The 23,410-nt window shown below is 40.3% G+C and overlaps 1 protein-coding gene across 4 annotated transcripts in view; it reads right to left on the reverse strand.

Moving 5' to 3' along the window:
• Positions 1 to 18,052, reverse strand: part of rgl2 (ral guanine nucleotide dissociation stimulator-like 2) — a 33,697-nt gene extending 15,645 nt beyond the window's left edge. The window contains exons 1-6 of one of the 4 annotated variants that reach the window (XM_086312372.1): positions 17,855 to 18,052; positions 15,731 to 15,900; positions 6,479 to 6,529; positions 3,914 to 3,961; positions 3,358 to 3,441; positions 3,069 to 3,235 (exon numbers count right to left, since the gene is read on the reverse strand). In XM_086312372.1, the coding sequence (XP_086168498.1) occupies positions 3,069 to 3,235; positions 3,358 to 3,441; positions 3,914 to 3,961; positions 6,479 to 6,529; positions 15,731 to 15,889 (509 nt within the window). In that variant the 5' untranslated portion in view covers positions 15,890 to 15,900; positions 17,855 to 18,052. Of the gene's footprint in view, positions 1 to 3,068; positions 3,236 to 3,357; positions 3,442 to 3,913; positions 3,962 to 6,478; positions 6,992 to 15,730; positions 15,901 to 17,854 lie in introns of those variants that run through there. The other 3 variants (XM_086312369.1, XM_086312368.1, XM_086312371.1) reach the window with 3 other exon arrangements.
• Positions 18,053 to 23,410: the final 5,358 nt, after the last annotated feature.

Consider the following 23,410-nt stretch of genomic DNA (forward strand, 5'->3'; position numbering starts at 1 on the left):
AACAAAAAACGAAAAAATCATGAAGCAGAAAAAGAAAACCAGCTTGAAAGTATCATTCAGCTTCAGATAGCTGCATCTGCTGTATCATAAATAGCACTTCAGTTTTCCGGTGGTTTTATATATGACTTATTTTTCCAAAGATATTTTTTCGCAAAGGCTTTGGTGTTTACATTCCTGCTGATTCTCTCACTCTCTTTCCTGTTGCATCTCTGGAAAATTTTAGGTGTATCATATATAAACTTCCTTTATTTGGTGGAAGGAAATTCCACAAGCAGTTTTCTTATTTTGCTGAGTAATGTTTCTAAGAAGAAGAACTAAGCTGCAGTTATTTTAAATCAGCACACAGGTGCTTCCTGCTATGTGAAATGTCTTTAACTTTACAAGTATTTTAGAAATCCCTGTTTAAAAATGGCTTGAAGACGAATTGCAAAGCCACAACAGGGCTCTAGAGTGCGACCAATTTGGTCGCAAATGCGACCAAATTTTTCAGTGGTGCGACTAAAAATAAATATTTGGTCGCACAGGTGCGACCAACTGTTCCGGTAACAAAAAAAAAATCTCTGTAACTCTCCGTGTGGTCAACAACAGACACACATTATGCCCCTATCGTGGACTAAACCAATCAGAGATAGTCAGGGGCGGGACCTCTCTGATTGGCCGTGGTCCAGTTGAAAGTGCAGGTGGAAGAGAGAGGTGAGTAGCTTGAATAAAGCGATATCAATTCATTAACGGATTCCACACAAAGACCTAAACACGGAGCGGACCCAACACATCAGAATCAGCTTCGTCTTTCTCGGCTTTCTCATCCGACGGCCTGAACACGGACACGCTGTCGGAGCTTAGCGATTCTTCGGGTCCGCGCTGTGTTTACGTCTTTTTGCGCTGATTCTGAGCTGCAGGTTTTGCCTCTCTCCGACCAAAATTCACCGAGCCTGCAGCAAAAGAAGCAGCAAACTGCGCTTCCCATTTGATCAATGTCGTCATGAATTCCCTCTGACTTTTGCTGTTTTGCTTCCACCACGATAAAAATCACACTTCCTGCACAGCTCTCTCTCTCTCTGTACTTCAGGAACAGTTTCCCGTCTCAAATCTGTTTTCTGCATTATTCATTCGCTTATTACCCACCAGTCTAGCGTTGTTTACAGCGCTTTTTCTTTTTTCACTTAACTGACCTCGGACAAGAAAGCCTAATTTCTGCTGTTCAATACTGAAGAAATTTAAATTTCTTAAAATTATGCAAAATTGCAGAATATTTTTAAGGTTATCTGCTATAAAAAGCCAGACCAGGAAAATCTCCTTCATGTTTTCCTGTGTTTTATTCTCAGTTACTTTCACACAAAGGCATCTGCTGTGATTTTCACAATTCTGATGAAGTCTCATGTGTATCAGTACTGATAAATGATCAGAATTATAATATTTCTGACTGTCTGAGGCTAAATTGAATCAAATCAGGACTTTGAGAACCGGAATTGAATGGATTATAGAAATCAGTGATGATACTCAGCCCTAGTGAGCAGCCTAGGCCTGAGAGAAGTGGATGTACTGTAGCTGTGGGTAATAAGAAAAGATGAAAAGAACTATTGATAACTTTTTTGTTAAGTTAAGGCCTGATCTGTCTGAAATTCATAGCCAGTGCTCTGACACGGTGCCATCAATATTTGAATGCTGAAAAAGCACAGTGTATCCAGAAAACACATTATATGCTGCAATAAATGCACTGCCCAAGTGTCCCCTCTCCCCACGGCCTTTCAGCAGCAGACAGCAGCAAACAGGTCGTCAGAGGAGGCCAAGATGATGATTAAGTTTTTAACATTTTCTACAATATTGACAAAGCATTTTAAGCACAAGTTTGTTAGTTAATAATTTAGAAATTAATATTGTCTGTATGGACTCCCCCCCCCCCCCCCCCCCCCCCCCCAAAGAAAGTGCACATGTAAAACTGCGGTGTTAAGCGATGCGGTTGAAAAATTTGAGTGCGCCTAACTTTTGTGCCGGTACGCCTAAATTTTTAAAGTTAGGCGTACCGGTGCGCCCATGTCAAAAAGTTAGTCTAGAGCCCTGCACAATAACACCTGTGTATCTTGAGAAAACTAGGTGTATAGTTTTGAATCATAAGCAATGAACTGAACTTTATTCTTTAGCTTCTTATTTAGCAGTGGCTAATAGGAAATGAGGCTCACAGGCTGTGTTGATCTTGAAAAATCCTAACAACTAATCAATGGATTTCCATGACAAGACCTTCCAGGATGAATCTGAATGACTGTTAGCTTCCTGGCTTTGTTTTTAGTGTCATGTGTGTCAAAACTTTCCTTTTCCAGTAAAAATCTCTACAGGATGGATTGGTTTCTGTTTCTATTAGTATCCATGTATCCTGTCAACCAATCATATTTGTGTTGGCTTCTGCTCTATGCAAGGGAAAAGTCAATGTGGAGAATCTGAAAAGCTATGATGACTGAGCTTTTTATTTGGCTTTAAAAAGTTGTCAACAGTTAGTTAGCAGAAAACAAGCATCAGACAAACAGGAAGATATCTGTTACCTGGATATCCACCAGATAACAGATCTGGATAACAGCTCCATATTTATCTCTGGAGGGACTGTAATCAGTTTGGTAACACATGACTTTTCATCTGACACAATCGTCAGGTCAAAGTTAAACTCCAATATGTTTGTGTTTAGTAAAGGTTTAAAACTCTCTAAAACTAGGATACAGGTCAAACTTTTTTTTTTTGGAGAGGATGATTCATATATGTGTGCTAAAAGAAGAAACCTCCAGCAGAGATACATATATGTTGTTATCAACAATAAGTATACAAAAACATCTATACCATGAAAATATACAACATGCAATTAAAAACATGTAACAGAACATGATGTTTTAACATATCTCCTCAATTTTTCAGTGTGATAAGAGTCAAAGCGTACTATGCCTCTATGTGGTCTAATGTAAAAAAAGTTTAATTTAATTTGTTTCTACAGTTTAACAAGTATGCCGTCGCTCTGGTTTCTTTGATCTTACTGCCTTTTAAATTCTTTTTCATTTTAATGATCGCAGCTAAAAGTCTCCTACCTGTCACTGAGGATATCCAGCACTCTCCCCGTGGTGGTGAAGGATCGATAGGTGGAGAGAAAGATGGTGATGAAGGAGGAGTCGCCCATACAAAATGAGTGGAGGAGGTGGAGCACCAACTTCTCTTCTGTGCCTGCTTTCACACACTGGGATTTGGAAACTGTGGACTGGAAGAAAATGGGAAAGAAATGAGATCAAAAGTGAGGAAAAAAGAAAGAAACAATGTTACTGCAACCCCCACAAACCTCTCATCTCAAATAGTTTACCCAGTCAGTCACATTAAACTTACCATTGGACTGTTGGGTCCACCATGGTGCTGCTTGACAGTAACTGTGTAGATCACCCCATCCTCCTCCTCCTCCACCACAGTGGGCTGTAGAGCAAAGACAGACAGTAAAGACACTGTTTATATGAAGATTGCTGCTTATGACTAATGCATACTTTGAAGTTTTTAAAATATATTTAATAATGAGTGGCAGAAATTGTTGTTAAACCATTAACTGAAATGAACAGACGTACATGATCAGACAGTTTAATTTTTAAAAAATGGAGATAAAATCTTTATGTTTATCTTATCTTTATGGTTATTGTGTTCCTTTATGCAACAACAACAACAGTGTGTGAAATCACACTTGTTTGAACCAGTGCAAGAAACAGTCCAAATTCATCAAGCTGCAAATTCAAACAAAGAATTTATTTTGTATTCCACTTTGGCTAATTTGCAACTCAGATGGGACATGAAACAATCCAGTTTAACCTCAGGGACAGTCCCTGACACAGTCACCCTACTTTATACTGGTACTAGCTCACAGGCTGTGAATCCCCATGCAATGTGAAACCCTTACCAAATCTAGAGGACAGTACCAGGTAGTCTTCATCGGAGAGGGCTCCGCCTGAGAAAGAGAGACACACAAGAGTCAAAACAAAATCACATGTCTTAGCTATTTTATTAGAGAATTTAAAAAAAAGACCAAACTGAGAGTAAAACACGTATAATCTACTTTGTTCTCCTTAAAATGATGAAGCACAACCCAAAATACACCAGGCTGCAAAGGTAATTCAACCCAGAATTGTTTTTAACCTAATTTGCAACTGTTGGGAAAAGTCACGCAGCGCTGCTTCTAAACATCTTTCCCTGGACTGGGACACATGCACAATAATGACAGGCTCATCTGAATAATCCAAAGTCTGTTGTGCCCCATACACTAAAGGTGTCTATATCAAATTGTGCAAAGCATTAAAATGTTGAACCAAGAGTTTTTTCCAACCAACAGCGTGTCTGCCACAGAAAGACAGAAACATTCCTAATAGAAATAACAGAATAAGACATCACTTGCAAACAAAAAACACTTGGCACCATTACTGCATACTTATTAATTACATATTGACACAAACAGCTCTTGGATAGTAGGATCCTGCAGCCATGTCATGTTGCAGACACTGCATGACTCACAGCACATTTTTAGAGAGAGAGGAGAAGAAGCCTGAGACATGCGGTGACACTTCAGAGACATTTTAATACTGTCAAAACAGCCGGAGAGATAAAAGGCAGATGACCTTTGATTGCAAAGAGCTGTTTTAAATGCATGTGTGATTCTGCAGATTAAAAGAATATTTCTATTTCATTTAACCTAACACAGCTGCTCAACTGCAACATTAGTTAATGCAAATACTTGCACTGGAGATTAAACATTTTGCAATAAAAGAAACACATCTGATTTTGGAAAACACTGCTCAAGTTTGAATGAGGGTTTCAATGAGGTGTTTTAGCTTTTCTATACAACATTTATCTCATAAGCTTTACAAATGGTTTTATGTAAGTAAAACTTTGAGATGATAAGTCATCCAACAGTACACAAAAAGCAAAGATTAAAGTCTAAAAATGAGTGCAGATGTAGCAATTCTAACTCACATCCAGCTGAATCTCTGACTGATCCTGTCCACATGCCAATAGTGTCCTTTAGTCAGACGCTGAACACATTGCACACAAACTCTTTGAATGTGTTTGTGAATGAGTGAATGAGAGGTAAATACTGCAAACTGATAAGATTAAAAAAAAAGGTCTGTTTTACCATGCAGCAGATTTTTTCTTTGCTTAGTCTCATTCATTATTTCACTAACAAAGTCATTATTCTCTAGACTAACTTGATTAAAGATGTATTAAATACCTGGGCCACTGACAATAAAATTCAAATAATTTCACAAAACATAGGCAGGTCACACTGATCATCGGTTTTTCAGTGAGTGCTTTTTATGTTTTTTATGCTACACATTTAGACTTTACCACTAACAACCTAATAAAACAGTAGTTCAGAAATTATCAGTAGCAGGGGCTGTAGATGATCATACTTACCATTATGCTTGAAGTACTATACTTAAATAATACTTTGAATTATGAAGTCATAATCAATATTTTACACAGAATTGGTCATTTTGCTTGAAAAAAAAATGATTGCATTCCCTTTGCACTCCTTTTTAGTGCATAAATCTGATTTATATCTTTACAGTTTGAGTTAAAGATAGATGACTTAGCATGTGGTTTGATATAAGCATAAATAGGTGATGTAAACAAAGTTGTTTTTATTTTATTTTTATTGCTTTTTGATAGTGGACCTTTTCACAGCAAAGGAGCTGTCTGTGTATTTTAAAATGTCAGTTGGTTTTAACCTCATGCCGCATAATTTGTAAAGGGTTGGCCTGTTCTGTAGTTCACATTTGGATCAAAGCATTTAACTAATACACCGATAAATATCACTTTACCCTGACGCTTTCACAACTGTAACTTTTTCCACAATAAAAAATGCATGAGTAAAGCACTGAGTAAGTCTTACTGGGTGTCTGCTGAAATCTCCAAACCTATTAGAAAGCGTATATTCATCATGAGTCAACAGGCAAAGGCAAAGGAAACACCTTGGAGACACACTCTGCTAACAAAAACAGCAAAACACGCCGGCCTCGAAAGCTCCTGTTTGTTAACCACACAAACAGAAACCTGACTTACATTTTCATTCATTTTTGCATGTCATCTCTTTCATATGCAAACTTTCAAAGTCACAGTATAAGCCAAGAATCATTCCCAGGATGGTATAGATGGCTTGTATTCCCTTCATTAAACCAGCAGTGTAATTATTTGTAATAAACCAATGCTCGCCTCTGTTCGCTTTTATCAAATTACCTTGCTTTAAAGTGACCAAAGGTCAGTGTTTCAAACAGGTACTCCTTCAATTCAAAAATGATCCTATAGCACTTCATTATATAACATGCACTCATCAAACCTGTTATTCTACCCATTCTAACTCCGCTTACTTCCATGCAAATCTGCCTGCGATTATGTCTTTTCCCATGAAGTCAGGCTAAACACACACACGCACACAGACTGAAAAAAGAGACAAAATGGTCCCACAACTTACCTTTCCGTGGGCAAGTTCAGACAGGTAGGAATCCCTAAGCTTCCTGGAAATCTTCAGGATAAACGCAGAAATAGTGTTCTTATTTTCTCCATTGCTTCTCATCTGTTATTCACTCGTTTCTGATCAACTCCCCTGTCACAGTTGACCCATATCTGTATGTTTACCTCTTTACGTTTGCTTCTCAACCTTTTTTGCTCTCTATCACAAAGACACACCTGAAGCAGGACCTAAGCCCAACCCCCATCGGTCTACATCACCTAGACACACCCATTACACTTAAACACACACACACTCCAAACACAGACAAGAATATGACGGTGTTCATAGGACGACACTCATTTACACTGGGTCACTTTCCACCCATTCACACACATATAGCAGGCTATGTGAAAAGCCCCAACACAGCCACACTGTTCACACAAATAAATGCCTCATCAGTGCACACACACACACACACACACATACACACACACATTGACAAAGCCCTGAAGCCATTTCCAGAACAATGCCCCACTCTTTCAATCTCCTCTCCGTTCTCCTGCTCTCTTTCCCTTTGTAGATGACCTTCCTATGCAGATAAACCAGTCTGACTGCGTAGTCTGTTTAAAACAACACTGAGAAAAACAGAAATAACTGTGAAGGTTGCCATCTGTGGTAGGCAGCCTGCAGTTTGAGCAGCAAGAGGCCTGCAGTCCTGTAACAAGAGGTAATAAACGTTCAGACAGCGACTAAACCAGGAAGCAAGCTGTGTTTATTTAGGGGCTAATGGCATTGCAGAGTGAAGTCGTGCTACTGGAGACTTCAGCAGCGCTGTGTGTGTGAGATAGTTTGTTAGCATAGCAAACACCAATGATTGTATTATTTCTTGTGCACTTGCTGTCATAAAGACAGGCTGTAAACATTTAGCATTTCTCCTTATAAACTTCTTACGAGTAATATTACCAATAGCTGCTTTCTTATATATCCAGCAGACAGAGAGCAAAATAATCCTTAGAAATTATTTGGCATGACGTTTCTATTTGCGCCTCCACCTACTCCTGGAAAAAACGGCAGATAGACATATATATATATAGACATATACGTCCGTGTGAAGCACTTAGGGCAGTGACCTGCAAACTGCATTAGTGGCTCCCTTTATTTGTGGGTGGGGTCTTTCTGTGTGGCGCTTGCATGTTTTCCTGCCTTCGTGGGTTCTCTCTAGGTACTCTGGTTTCCTCCCAGAGTCCAAAGACATGTTGGGTTAATTAGAGCTACTTTAACTAGAGTAAATTAGAGGTCACCACAGCTGGTAACTCTGCATGTTTGATTTTGCAGCTTTTCATGCCAGATGCTCTTCCCAGTGCAACCCCAAAGGGATTTGTGTGTCACTTCCCAGAAACGACCCAAGGAGCTTTGTCTTGTTAACCGCGTACACCACTACACTATGCACATTAGGTTAACTGGTGATTCTGGCCGTAGGTGTCAGTGTGTGAGCATGAAAGGTCATCAAGGGTTCACCTGGACACAGACTGCTGACCTGTCCAGGGTCTACAGCGCACTACCTCTCACCCCACGACAGCTGGGATAGGTGCTAGTCGGACCTCATTTCTACCAACCAGCTACTGTCTTTACATCAACTCGTAAAAAACTGCATGAAAATATTTTTCTCTGTATTTAATTCTGCTAACACTGATAATGAGACAGGGTGTGATAATGTGTGATCACATGAAAACTAGATATGTTACTGTATATCCACGTGCTATATAACGAACAGCAGCTCAGTGATAAGAAACCTCTTTGAGAAAAAACAGCAGTTAAAACTAGTTTAACTTGTTCATACACAAAGATAGTATAATTACCCCCCAAAGGCAGAGTTACAACTGACTTATAAAAGAGGGAATGTGGTTTAAAATTGTCACTGATCCCTTGTGAAGTATAGTGATATTGTGGGCCTTTCTGATGCAAAGGAAACTAGCTTTTGCTCTGTTTCCTTGTTCCAGACATAGATGTTGTGTTGAGATTCTGCTAGGAGGTAAAAGTATATTCAGTGGAGCACCAGTCTTCTAAAACCACTCTGAATCTGGGTCAGATAAAATAGTCTTTTCTGTGGAGAAACCTCTCAGTAGATGTGTGTAATTTTGAGTTTAGCTGCCTCAAAGGCTGCTGTATAAGGATCATGATTATAGGCCACTGCGGTTGGGGGCATGTGTTGATTCCTAACATAAAAAGAGTACTGTGCAGCTGTTATCCATGGATCTCTAGTGATTTCATAAGCTTTAGAAACACACACAGGGTTGATTTTACCCATGTGATCCATTGTTGTTACCAAATGTCACCCTTTGTTTATGTTCTTTGTAAGATGGGATCTTCTCTTTGGGCACTGAGCTGTGCTTTTCTTAAAGTCCCTCCACCTCCTTGCCTACAGGAAGCACATAATAAGTGGAGACAAACACAGGAAGCAGGACGTGCTGCCGTGTTGTGAAGCTATTTTTCTTCCCTTCTCCATCAAAAGTTTAGGCTGCGTCACCTCCACAAGCTGAACAACTATGTCAGCTATTGGACAGAACCAGAAAAGCAACAGGGAGGAAATCGTCTCTCATTTTAACCCTACCTCCTTCCTCAAAAAACAGCAGTTTCAACCATTTCCCTTACATATATCCAATTAGTTCTGCCGAATACCTTTGACGTTAAACAAATACACTGTTGACGCCCACCATTTTCAATCCAGACAAGGCATTCCTGCAAACAGGGGGTCGTAAATATATCTTCTGAAGCTTTATTTAAAGATAACCATTGTTTTTTTTCTGTGTAGTTCAAAACCCCTACCCCTTCCTTCCTATCTTTCTGTTTGTCCCTCTTCTCACGCTTTCATCTATCTATCCCCTGGTGCCCGTTATCTACTGTGTTTCAAGTAAAACTCTGTAGCCGAAGTCCTATTCATCGTAAAGAGAAAAAAAAATTTATTACATGATTATAACTTTGTGATTAGAAAATGCTCGTGCTCATGCTTATATGTGGTCATCCATATGTGCTTGGGGCGCGTCTCATCATTAAATAATGTGTTAAAGTGCAACCATAACAGCTTGTACTCTTCTGGGAAGGTTTTCCACCATATTTTGGAAGCCAGCTGCAGAGATGTGTTTTTATTTATTCACAAGAGCAAGAAAGATGTTGGCCTCTAATGTTGGTTGATAAGACCCAGCTCATGTTCATCAGCAGTCTAGTTCATCCAAAACGTGCTGGGTAAGGTAGAGGTCAGGTCTTGTGCTGGCCAATCAGGTTCTCTCACACCAAAATAGGAAAATTATTTATGTGCAAACTTGAGGTTATATTAAAACAGGAAAGTGATTAAATAAAGTATTAAAGTCCAGACCAAACAGGCTCGTAACTTCACTGACAGGTTACCTGTTGTTGTTTGAAATGAATCTATGAGGTACAGTTTTGTTATGGGAAGTCATTCACACGAAAACAAAAATAGGGACAAATAAAGGGAGTTATTGCCTTGTTCCACTTCTTAAAGTAGTAAATAAGCTTGCGTCTCTTGTATTTCTACATCATGTTTTAAAATTACTCAACAGTACACTTGTAAACAAAATCTTGCAAATATCAGGTTGATGAAATGTTAAAAATGAAAGGATACATTTGAAATATACAACTGTTTAACACCAATATCTTGAACTGATCTGCTTGAACAGTAAAAACCAAAAGGCTCAAGAATGCAAAGAGCATTATCAACACGTGTGATCTGTAACCTGATACAGATAACCTGATAACAGGACTACTAGAGTACAGATATATTAGACCAAAACAAATGTGCCTCCCTCTCTTTATTTTTTTTACTTTTCAGTAAAAGAAAACTGTGCAAAACTAGTTTTAGCCAGTAATTATCATCTCTGTTCACTTGTGTTCACTTGACCACTCTGTGTGATTGCTTCAGGGTCCCTCACACAGAGCAGAGCAGCGGAGAGAAGACGCAAAAATGTTGCATAACACCAATGCTGCACTTGATCATTCAGCAAATTCACAACCTGACCAACAGGTGGCGTTATGTTATCTTTGTTATCTATAAAATAATCAGAAAACACAAATGTTCTTTCTACTACATCTTGGTAATAATGTGGAAACAAATGTTAAATGGCGTGTTACTACCACTAAATTTTTGAGCAATCAAAGTGATTTTTACAACAAGTCCAATTCATCCATTCCCACACAAGTTCATACTTGTGTGGGAATGGATCATCTAACATCTAACATTCATTGTGGGCAACTCAGGGTTCCGTATCTTAGCTGGACAGGAAGAGCTGGGGATCGATCTACTGACTTTCCAGTTGGTAGGTGACCTGCTCTACTATCAGAAATATCAAGTTATTACTGCTTAATTACCAAACTAATATGCAAGTAATTGTCTTGTGCTATATTAAAGATAAACCAATATTACTTAATTGTTATTTAGTTACTACCACAATGTGCATATATTACCATAGTACACTATTTATTACTAACAGGTTCCTATTATTACCACTATATTACTGTACGGTTACTAATTATTTAAGTTACTGAAGTATTTCTCAGCTATAACCAATGATCATACAATATAATTACTTGGATATTACTTTTGTAACTAAGTAGTAATAATTTGTCATTTCTATATTATTACCTTCTTGTTCATACCTTATTATTCCCACTGTTACCACATTATTACCCAGATTCTTTTCTGCAACACCAACATAACAATTATCTTGTATAAAGTAAATGTAACATTTTGAAATTGTAACAGTTGCACATCCACAAATTTGAGTTTTACAATTGCTGCATGTAATAAGAAACTTAGCGATTTGTAGGGCTACACGTTAAAACAGAGCAGAGGAGTAGCAACATAGCAGTAGGCTTTCGCTCAGTGGATAATATGCATAATAATATGTTATTTTGTGCTGTTTGTTTTTCAGATGTACAGACTGAATGCTCAGGATTGAGCAATCAGCTGTGCTGGAAAAGTTGTCAAAACATAAAACAAAGCACTCCTGTTACTCTTCTACATTTTTACATTGCAGATAGTTTGCTACAATATGTTTGCTCGAAATGCCACAGGTTACTTTATGCATCTTGAATCACACATCCAAGTTTCCCTCATTAAAGAATGAACAAGAGGTCGTATTGGATTCCACTTGACAGCCTGTCCTTGGAGACAGCCTGTGATACTAGATACTGTTTACGGGGAGAGCAGGTGTACACTGCATCCACTGATCAGGCCACAGCATGCATTATTTAATGCGAGCTTCAGCAGACAACATGTGACACGAACAGAGAGGAAGTCTGGTCATTTGGAAAGCAAGTCAGTGTAACTTCTTTTTTTAGCTGCAGCATTTCTTGAGACTTGGTGAGAAGTAAACCAAAGAGCCCTGTGAAGCTGGGGCATGAAGCTTGGTCAGTATATTATTAGGAACCAGTACAACCGTTTTGTTTCCAACGTTGGTCTTAAGAAAGGCTAAAGTTCTGTACGTGTAAGAAGAATTCAAACAGTAGTCTTGCCTTCAGCTTAAATTAGCATTTGACCATGTGTGTGTAAGTCTGCTAATGCTCAGAAAACCTCACTATCAGATGATTAAACATTAACAAACGCAAAGTTCGTGGGAAATTTACCTGTGCCCTGAACATTTAACTTCCTAACCTAAAGTCAGTTTTACTCCCTTTTACAAAGTCAAATTGAGGAGTTTATGTAGCAAAACAAAAAACTTCATATAAACAGTGCAGAAACAATGTCTTTAAGTGCTTCTTTAAATATACAAAGCTTTATGTTCCCTGCCTTACTAACATGGGTAGTATGTTAGTAAGGCAGGGACACAAGTACAACTAAGGACCATCATTAGTTTTGCAGTAATTTGGTCATAAACCAAAGTGTTATTGACCTTTAAAACAACATTTTATTCTAATCGAGGCTACTTTTGGCCGCTCACTTGGGACAAGGGGTCACCGCAGGAGATATCACCGCATGTTTGATTTGGCAGAGTTTTACACCACATGCCCTTCCTACTTATAAGATGGCAGAAAAAGAAGCATCGGGGGAGGAGCAATAGTATTACAGCACATCCTGTGCAGGATGTAAATACATATGCAGCATAGCATGGCTGTCATTAAAAAAAATCACAGCAAGGAGAAAGAAGAGTAAATTGTAACAGTTCAATTAGTACGATTAGTACGATTTATTCTTCCTCAGTCTGTTAGTGTCTAAAATACATTTTAAGCATTTACTTCCTGCTGAGACACTGCAGTCAGGACAAAAGCATTGGACCGACATACAGATCGTTACTAACACGTTGCTAGCAATTCCACTAATGCCATTAGGCTGTTTTTTTTTTAAAACTAGATAAAGAGATCTGTCGTGATGTTTTAATGTTATTGATTATTTTGCTCTGTTCTACCTGTTGTAAATGTCTTACACATCTGTTGATACTGGCTTATTTTTATGCAGTTTTTATACATAAAACTTAGACGTGCCTATAGCTGAAGTGAAGTGTTCAAGATTAAATTTCAATGCAAAATGAATTAAATGAGTTGTATAAGGGTTGCCACTACAAACACAATATTTTCTTAAATCCGTTTGCTAGCTGTTATCATGATTAACCATTAGCTCTATAACAAAAGTGTTTTCATGTATTCTACTAGTTTGAATTTATTCACTTTATGGTAAATAGCAGTGTTTGTGTTGCCATGGTGTAATACACACGCGTTCATACATCTGTATCTTGGCTTTTCTGTCTGAGTCACAGTGGCTTTATTCCCTTAGGGCTGAAAAGCAGCCTACCGCATCTGCTGTTTATACAGTCCAAGGCAGCTCACGCGGTTTCTTGGGACAATGCTCTAAATGCTCCTAGCTGTGATGGCCAGTGAGGCCATGGCAAATGTCACAGTCTCCTAATCCCCTCTCAGCTCTGTGAGATCTATTTATTGTGTCAACATCAGAAAACCTACTAAAGCATATGACTGTCAATACTCAAATACCATCAACACAGTCCCACAGAACAAAGCTCTGGGATATGTCACAAGTTCATCTGACTCTTTTCCACAGCAAAGATGTACAATGTAATTGATGTTTTCCAATACACACTATGCAGTTTTCCCACTTTGGACCAAACCAATCTGCTGAGAACAGTTCCACTGTGCCAACATTGGCTGCAGTTCACCCAGAGGGCAGGTGATAGTGTCAGGGAAAAAAGCCTCTTTCCACAAACACACAACAGTTTATATGCTAAACACTGCTACTTGTTTTCTTTGAAACCAAATTTTGCCAAAAAATACTAGTATTCTGGCAATACAAGATAATTTATCCATAAATGAGTTGCACTGTGTGTGAATGATTATCTGTCTCTATGTCCCCGTGGTAGACTGGTGGCCTGTCCAGCTGTACCACACCCCTCACCCCATGACAGCTGGGATATGCTCCAGAGCCTGTCTCCCTCAATGCTGACTTGGAAAAGGTTAAGAAAATGGATGGAATTAAAGAATTCTCCTCTTTATGACAAATTTCTAAATAGTTAGTCCTGCAGATTACACAAGAATAATAACTTAAAAAAGAAACCTACGTGCATATAAAAGAAGGACCTGGTTGTGGTTTGAAATCGATTTCCTTCTAGTGGTCAGCGAATGTTGTCAAGTGGCTTGTGGTTCTGTGGCAATACTAATACTTACAGAGAGGTAAATTAATACAGTAATAAACCTTTATAAAATCTAAGAATCAAACAACATCTGTTGTTTTGTTCATGCACTAATTGAAAACAGGTAAAAAAAAAAAACCCAACATTTTAGCCCATAACTGTTACAATTATGGGCAAGAGCTAGAAAGGCCCACTTTATTCTGTACTATTTTGTGACTATCCTCTATTTAACCAAAAGTCCGAAAGTAGCAATTTTCTATGAAAAATCATGGGAGCTGTTGTTTTCACAGTCATTTCAGATCAGGGTTGGACTGGGACAAAAAACCCACACTGATCACTGTATCTATATATATGTGTATAATGCATATACATGAAACACCATTAGCTTGCACGGCACTAAATGCTATATTATTATGAATCAGCTATCCATTTAGCGAGTTTATGATATTCAGTAAATGTAGTTGTAGCTGGCGCCTTTTTCAATGGTCAGAACACATTGTGAACTTGTTCAAAGTTGTTGAAACATTATAAGATTACAACATAAGAAGCCATAGTAAAGATATCAGGTCAATGGCGAAACAGACAGGTAGCCAAGAAAAGTAAGATTATGTTGAAAAAACATATTTTTCTGTGATTGTTGGAAACGCCAATGTACGTTTATATTTTATTTCATTTTGTTTGATTTTAGATATTGAAGCAGGTTTTAATCAGTAGTTTGTTGGGTTACAATATTAAAAGCCACACTTTTGCTATTTGCAGTGGCTCATGGTAAAAGCACCCATTCATTTTACCTGAATCCTTAAATCTCTCGCTTCAAATTACTGTCCTCCATCTAGTTTCTTACCACAATAATTGTATCTTCCTCGTCTCTTCCTCACTTCTCCACAGCTGGTGCTAGAAGCAGTAGCCTCCTGTGACTTTGAGGTGTGGTTACTAGCTGTTACTAGATGCTGCTGGTACTACTGTTCACGGTCCAACAGCAGCAACAGCTAACATGTTGGTTAATTTGACAGATTTTTCTGCATTTATTATTAGTTTCTTTTTATTCTGTCAGCTTTTCAGTAGCACCTTCGACACTTCTTCCACACGAAATGTGAGTGCACAGCGAAGGTAGGGGAGGGGCCAGTCTTGTTAAGAGATTAGATTGGGCAATGCAGTGTCAGTAACACAAATGAAGGAATGGGCTGCTCCCATTGCTTGTGCTGCAATTGCGCAGTGGGCCACATCTGACTTGACTTAATCTCACACATTTCTTAAAGCCACAAACATACAACGTCTTTCTAATAAAATAGCAGGAAATAGCATTAGCTTACAGCATTAACTGCTGTAATATCCATTAGATGAATAAGCTATTCATTTAGCCAGTTACTACTATTAGCTAAATTTAGTTGTAGCTAGCGCCTTTATCGATGGTCAGAACACATTGTGAACATGTTGAAAGTTGTTGTAACATTTTCAGATTACAATACAAATAAGCCATAGTAACAATATGAGGTCGTTGGCGGGAGAGGTAACATTACACTGAATAAACTTACATATTTTTCTGTGATTGTTGGGAACACCAATATACAAATATAAAACACCCATCCATCCATTTTGAGGCAAAGTAAAAACCATTCACCTGCGAACTTTGCACTTCAGCGTCAGCGGCTCTCCTCCCTGAGTGGCCACTTATGGTTCCTCTGTCAGGTGATAAAGGTCGAAAGCCAATGAGGGGCACATTGTCTGATTCCACCCCTGGCAGGTTATAACCACCTGTACGTATGTTACGGGGTAGCATGGTGCCAGCTGCTGCAGATAAGAGACATATAAGAAATGTTTTAGATATTTCTTAAGAAGCTGTTGGAATGAATTAAGTACTCACATGTTCATTTCCTTATAACATAAAAGTATAAAATTACATTAGTATCAGACAGTGGTGCTAAAGCTGTGGCTAAGGCAATAAAAGTGGATCACATCAGGCCAGCAGCCAGAAACTAACTTAAATTTCTACAACTGACTCATTTAACATGTCCAAACTCATTATAGAAAAGCAATGTTTTCCTTTTAAGCACTACAAATCTGAAACAAACTGTCAGAAACACAGACACTCACTCCAACTTTCTAGGTTTTAGATCAAAGCTTAAAACTTGACTCTTTATTCCTGCACTGCACAGTACTTTTTTCTCAGAGCTTTTTTTTTTTTATCTTGAATTCGATTTTTCTTCTCAAAAACTAACTTGTATTTTCTTTATTTTGATGCTTTTTAATGTCTTATCTTAGACAGTTACATAACAAATGTGAGAAGTCTAAATGTTTCTATTTTCCAGTTAGATTCTTAATAATTAGTTTGTTTCATAAAATGAGGAAAGGCTGTAACAGTGTACAGAATGATGTCCCTAAATGTGTGACCACTGGGCAGCTGGATTTTGTACTTAAGGTTTGAAGAAGTAATCATCAGTCATTTCCAGTAAATAAACTAACTGTAACTTTATGACGTATAGCCACGCTCGTCATATGTGCCTTGTTCCATCACCTGTGAATACTTTCACATGTTCGAGCTCCACATTGGACAAACTATCAGTTATAGCTTTAAAAACTTTAAGACAGCCTTTAAACTGCATTTTAAACAAAAGCAACACTCTAAATGGTATCCTGGAGTTGATTTGCTTAACACACTGACTGTGCCCTACAGCAGGTCTGGATTTGCATAGCAACCCCTCCTTCCATTTCCCTTTCCCCTCTTTGGTATTTAGATTGCCCTGAAGATAAACATCAAGTAAACACTGTTACAGGAAAAGAGGTGTGGAGCGAGACAGTTGGCGGGTATAGGAGTGATATGAGGGTGATGGAAATGTCAACCACAGACACATAAACAGTTATGTTAACCTGAAGAATTTTTATTAAAAAACATGCTAAGGTGCTCAGTTGTGCAGTTTGGCATATTAATAAATGTTGCGTGCCTCACAGTTTCTTCTTACTTTTACCTGGAGCAAATGATACAGAATGGCTGTGATGTGACCAGCAACAGAACAGCAGAGTCTGCCCTGCTAGCATGTTCAGATGACCTTTGAGCAAGGCACATGACCCATCTGATCAGAAAGAGCACGTAAAAAGTGTGTGGTCTAAAAATGCATTAATGGCACTCCCTTGTTTCCACTCATTTTGTATTGGTTCTTCACAATTTGTGTAACCCTAAACTTTCTCTTGCATAATGCTCTGTCTTTACTGCGGGTTTGTGATGGTTCATTATATTCTTGCTCAAGAAAGCAAGTTTGTACCAGGAGAGGAAAGGGGAGCAGGCCTGCAGGGGAAACAAAGCATTACCAGTGCAGCATATGATCTCGCTGACCAACGGTTATGCAGAAGTCTGAAAGGCTGCTATTCACTGGCCTGACCAAAGCAAACAGCCACATATGACTGAGGTGTACACACATATAACGCAGTAACTAGGCTACAGTAAGTCACACCCCATAGTGCCTATTTTCTGTTTAATAAATGTAGCCGTGGGGTGGTGCTACAGCAATGTACAGTCCTAATGACAGCTTCAGTCTCGATGTGGGCTGGAAGACGAGAATGGAGCTTGAAACTGTGAGGGCTGTAAAAGTTTGACGCGTGTATTTAAACACAGCAGAGTGACAGATGATGACATTTGCTTCCTGCTGCGAATCACTCAGGGACACGAAGGCCGTAAAAATTAAGAGCTAGGCTATAAAAATTAAGCAAATAGAGGAAGATAAATGAAGGAAGCTACAATTCAACTTACTGATAGCGAAGTCTCATTCGCAGGATGTGCGCTATGCAACCGCGGTCAGCTCGATCCAGACTGCATTGGATGACCGCCGGGGCAACTGGATCGGTGGCCAGCTCAGCTGAGGAGAGTCGCACCCATCTGTACCACCGTCACCGCCGACAACGACGAGGGAGTCTCCATCCTCCGCCTCGCCCCCCCACCCTCTCTCGCCCCTCTATCGGTCTCTCCACACTGTTCGTCTGTCCAGCTTTCAGCAGCTGATAGCGCACTTTGGTCTGTCTGCAAACTCCCTCCCTCCCTCCCCTCCCTCTCTCTCCGCCTCTCTCTTGCTCTAACGTCGCAGTTCCTGTACGTTGTGCATTCACTGCTTTGGCAACATACCCGTCTCTCCGGGCAGTTCCCACAGTGTGGATAGCGACACACCGCAACAGCCGTACGCGTCACCTCCGGGGAAATGTTACTTCAAGGACCAGCAGGCAGACAGCGTGACCGCGCACGAGCACGTGTACGCACAACCACACGCAAACACATTTTCCCTCATTTTTGAAAGTCTTTACATCCATAAAATCTTCACTTCATCTAAACGAACGCTGACTGCAGAAAAACAGGCCCCATTAAATTGGCTTTGATACTTTGATAAACCTATATATTACAATAACAATTATAAAGCAGTCCCTGTTAATATGGAACGCCAGGACTGCCATAATGAATTAATTAAATACACCATTAAATAATTAATTAAATGTGTCAATAATTAATTAAAATTGGAATTAATTAATTAAATAAATAGTTATGACACATGTAATTAATTAATTATTGACACATTTAATTAATTATTTATGTATTTCACATTTTAATTAATTATTGACACATTTAATTAATTAATTATTGACACATTTAATTAATTATTTATGTATTTCACATTTTAATTAATTATTGACACATTTAATTAATTATTGACACATTTAATTAATTATTTAATGATATATTTATTTATTTCATTTTGGCAGTCCTGACGCCTGGCTCTCGTCATGAAATAATTTTATCTGTCAGCCTCACCCATCAAACTCAGGGGGCGGGGTTAACGCTGCCCATGCAGCTTCTCTAACATTTGATTGGTTGCCGTGCAAAGTAAGTCAAAACAGGTCGATCCTAGATAATCGATTGCTTGTGTAGACTTGGGGCAGCCAGTTATCCCAGAATGCAGATCAAATCACAGGCCGTTTTTCTGTCACCAGCTACACTTTTAACAGTGTTTTAGCCGCGAATGTCGGTATGTCTGGTCAGGTTGTCAACATAGAACATGTTTGCAAAAGTGCTCAGATGTTTTCAGAGATTTCACTAGCTCTGCTAACAGTTAGCATGCAGAGCGCACCGAGGGGGTACATTAACCGGTTTGTTTACATATTCCACTCTCCGTGTTCCACATGTTGCATTCGCAGATTCTCATTTTCACCGAACGATCGTCTCTTTCCGCCTGGTCTTGTGTCTCTGTGCTTCTGTAACATAAAGAACGAGCTGACATTTTTCTCACGAAACCAGCGATCAGCTCAGCAGACCCTCAGTTTACCTGCATGCATCCTCCTCCTCATCTGTCAGCTGTTTAACACCTGCTGCTAATTCAAGAAACACGCCTAGTTACCTGGTGATAGTCACAGTTTAACTGCACAAGATAAGTAAATATAGTATTTTCCCCGAGCGCAGAGCTGCTGGAGCTTGTTTCCTTACAGAGCACTTTATAGGCGAACAGCTTCATCAGCGGCTGATGTCCAATCACCAGCACACAGCTTTCAAACCTCAGCTGAGTTTTAGCTCTCAGTGGTTAAACGCTGGACTTCATTCACTCAGGTTCTGTCTGTCGGGTCACGTTTACTTCGCTGTTTTATTTACAACTGAGCAAATCGGTTTGGCTGAGGTTAAAGTTACGTTTCATAACTGCATAGTTTCACAGACGTTTAATGAACCACTGGCACATGTGTTAGACTGAACTATCATCTAAATATCATCTGTTTTTTAATAGTTATTCAACTGTATTCTAAGCACCAGCTGTCTGTTAGAATGTGATTTTTTTTTCTCTCTCTGTTGGCAGAGGTATAAAAATGCGCAGGAAAATCTGACGTGCATGGCAAACTTCACCGACGATATTTAGGGAGGAATAAACACACATCAAACATAAATGAACCATTTGCCTGTCTCCATAATTGAGAGCATTTTCTCTTCTTATGTCAACACTCTCTCTCTCTCTCTCTCTCTCTCTCTCTTTTTTTTTTTTTTTTTTTTTTTTTTTTTTTTGCTTTTTCGGTCATGTTATGTTTACCTGTCAAAGGCTTGTTACAAACTATGAAACACATTGTGCAGACTTCTGGATGTTAGAAGAAAACTAATACTGCTCATGAATGAGACTAAAGGCAGGAAGGTGTCCTTTAAAACTAAACATGTTAATAGGACCTCCCTGTTTATATCATAGTTTAAGATATAGCACGTGTATTTCAGTAATAGCCTGCTGAGGCCACTATACGTGCTGGCCTCATATCAAATGTGAAGGCAGACTGAGTCTATGTTTGACGTTTGTTTATATCTAATCTTCCTTTTCAAACATTTAAACAGCAGCGAGTCTGCAGCTGAGGGAATACAAATTCAAATTGTCGGAACAGGTTTGCTCGTTTCTTGGATTCATTTGGTGATTTATTAAATGTATAACTGTGTGGTGGGGCGTGGTCTGCGGTGCCGTGCAGGGAGGGCGGACGCACCTGCACGGCATCCTTAATCACGCCCGCCTAGTTAAAAACACGGGGACTGAGGGGTTTGGGGGTGTTGTGGTGTGGTGAGATGTAAATAAAGATGACTCTGAACGTTGCTCCGTGGTCCCGCCGTGTCTTATTCACGCCACATTGGTGCCGAAACCCAGGAGGCAGCACGGCGGGTCCATATCGGAGCCAGGGAATGGAGGAGCTGGCCCAGAGGGTGGCCGAAATGGCGGCCGCCCAGCGGGAGCAGGCGGCGGAGGTGCGTCGCCAGCAGGAAGAGCTGCAGGACCAGTCCGAGCGGCACCTGGAAAGGATTGGGGAGCTGGCGGCGCTGCTCTGGGCCTGGGCGCCACTCCCACAGGTGTGTCCCGAGGACAGTGAAGCGGTGGAGGAGCCGCGTGAGGCACCTCAACAGCCGGAGGTGGCAGACGAGGCGCGCGGGGATCTGCGCCTGCCGGAGGAGGGGGAACAGCCAGGTGAAGGGCTGCTCCTGCCGGGAGTGGTGGATGAGCCGCTCCAACCGGAGGCGGCAGACGAGGTGCGCGAGGGTCTGCGCCGGTTGGAGAAAGAGGAGCTGCACGAGGGGCTGCTCGAGCCGGGAGTGGCGGCGGAGGGAGCAGTAGTGACGGAGGAGTCGCGCTATGGGCTGCTCCAGCAGGGAGCGACAGCGGTGACGGAGGGGCCGCGCAAGGAGCTGGAGGTCCCAGTGCCAGGGGAGCTTGCTCGAGTGGAACTGGCGAGCGAGGCGGGCGCCACGCTTGAGATCGCCGTGCTCGCCAGAACGGCCTCACCACCACCAGAGGCCTGTACACGCCACACCTCTGCCCAGCCACCTGTGAGCTGGGGCTCACGCTTGTGCCGGCCGCGCCGGGTGCACCTGTCACGTGTCCGACTTCCGAACCAGCTTTGCCTGCGCCGCTGGATTCGCGGGCGGCCGCCTGAACTCGCACCTCCCCGTCGCTTGGCCGGGGCCTGGGGGTGCCAGCTGTCCGGGCTGATTCCCTCTCCCACTGGCGGTGGGGGAGTAGGTTCGGCCGGATGGCTCCCCGGCCTCAATCGGGCGATGGGGGTATGTGGTGGGGCGTGGTCTGCGGTGCCGTGCAGGGAGGGCGGACGCACCTGCACGGCATCCTTAATCACGCCCGCCTAGTTAAAAACACGGGGACTGAGGGGTTTGGGGGTGTTGTGGTGTGGTGAGATGTAAATAAAGATGACTCTGAACGTTGCTCCGTGGTCCCGCCGTGTCTTATTCACGCCACAAACTGTTATTCTAATCTGCTGCTGAGTCTCTTACACTTTTCTTTATGCTGTATATTTTCACGTCTCTGGAATAGTTGGCAGTTAGATAGTCAGCTGGGAAACTTTGTGTTAACTCATGGAGCTGAGGATATCGTGGATATGCTGACCTCGCTGCGTGGTGTACAGAGCGAGGTCAGCATGATTAATATTCACAATAAAAATATTAGCCGAACATCATGAAGTCTGTATGTGTTTCATAGTGTCGAACAACCTTTGTACAGTTAAAGCCAGCAGTTACTACATGACGGAAACACCAACGTTATCTCTTTTATGTGTTTATACACAGGTCACGCTGATTACTGAACAAAAACCCAAAGATCAGATGTTAAACAGATTTATTTGCTCTCTCTCCTCCTTAAACATGTTTTTAATGTTAGTTATAATTCAGAATTGGCGACTGAAACACGTAGGACACATAAGAACATCAGGAAATAAAACACCGATAAATATAACCTCAGTAAAAGAAGTCAGCGGGGGTTACTACAGCTGTGTACCGGGGCCTGCGCTTTGTCGGTGGGATTGCTTGCGAGGCGAGCGGGTCTATCCCACGCTTTGCCGTGAGACTGGGACGACATCTCCGAAATCATCGAAACACTTTTGCAAAGAGGCTGTATCTTGACAAACCGACCAGACACATGAAGATTAAACCACTACATTCTCGGCTAAAAAAATATTAAAACGGTATTTGGTAACACACAAACAGGGTTTTTCAAAGCTCAGTTCTGTTAGCTTCCACATGCCGGTTGTTGTGTGCTAGAAACAATGGCCACCAGGCCAAAGCAATGGTTTTGACTCGATCAGCGTTAACCCCGCCCCCTGAGTTTGATGGGTGAGGCTGACAGATAAAATTATTTCATGATGAGAGCCAGGCGTCAGGACTGCCAAAATGAAATAAATAAATATATCATTAAATAATTAATTAAATGTGTCAATAATTAATTAAATGTGTCAATAATTAATTAAAATGTGAAATACATAAATAATTAATTAAATATGTCAATAATTAATTAATTAAATGTGTCAATAATTAATTAAAACATGAAATACATAAATAATTAATTAAATGTGTCAATAATTAATTAATTACATATATCATAACTATTTATTTAATTAATTAATTCCAATTTTAATTAATTATTGCCACATTTAATTAATTATTTAATGGTGTATTTAATTAATTCATTATGGCAGTCCTGGCGTTCCATAGTTAAACACATACACCTAAAAGTAAACCTGACCTCTGACCTATCTTCTGTATCACCAGACTTCATAAATCCACGTTAGGCTACTGAAGCAGCTTAAACTTGAACCCTCAGATTTTAATGCAGGTTCTCTCTGCAGTACGCAAGACTTTTCACAGGTTGACCCACATGATTGGTAGGTGTAGCTTAATGTGTAGAAAAATTCAGATGGCCCCTTTAAGACTAATATACCCTTAAGGATATTTGCACATCCATATTCACAATGCAAACCTAGACAGCAGACACTCTTGGGCATAATCTGGGCTACTTGTGGCACTTTT

Source organism: Aulonocara sp. 'chitande type north' Nkhata Bay, linkage group LG11 (genome assembly GCF_057382095.1).
Source record: "Aulonocara sp. 'chitande type north' Nkhata Bay isolate Kocher_YH1m ecotype deep benthic linkage group LG11, A_spYH_male_GT1.1, whole genome shotgun sequence".
In the NCBI taxonomy this organism is placed as follows: Eukaryota; Metazoa; Chordata; class Actinopteri; order Cichliformes; family Cichlidae; genus Aulonocara; species Aulonocara sp. 'chitande type north' Nkhata Bay.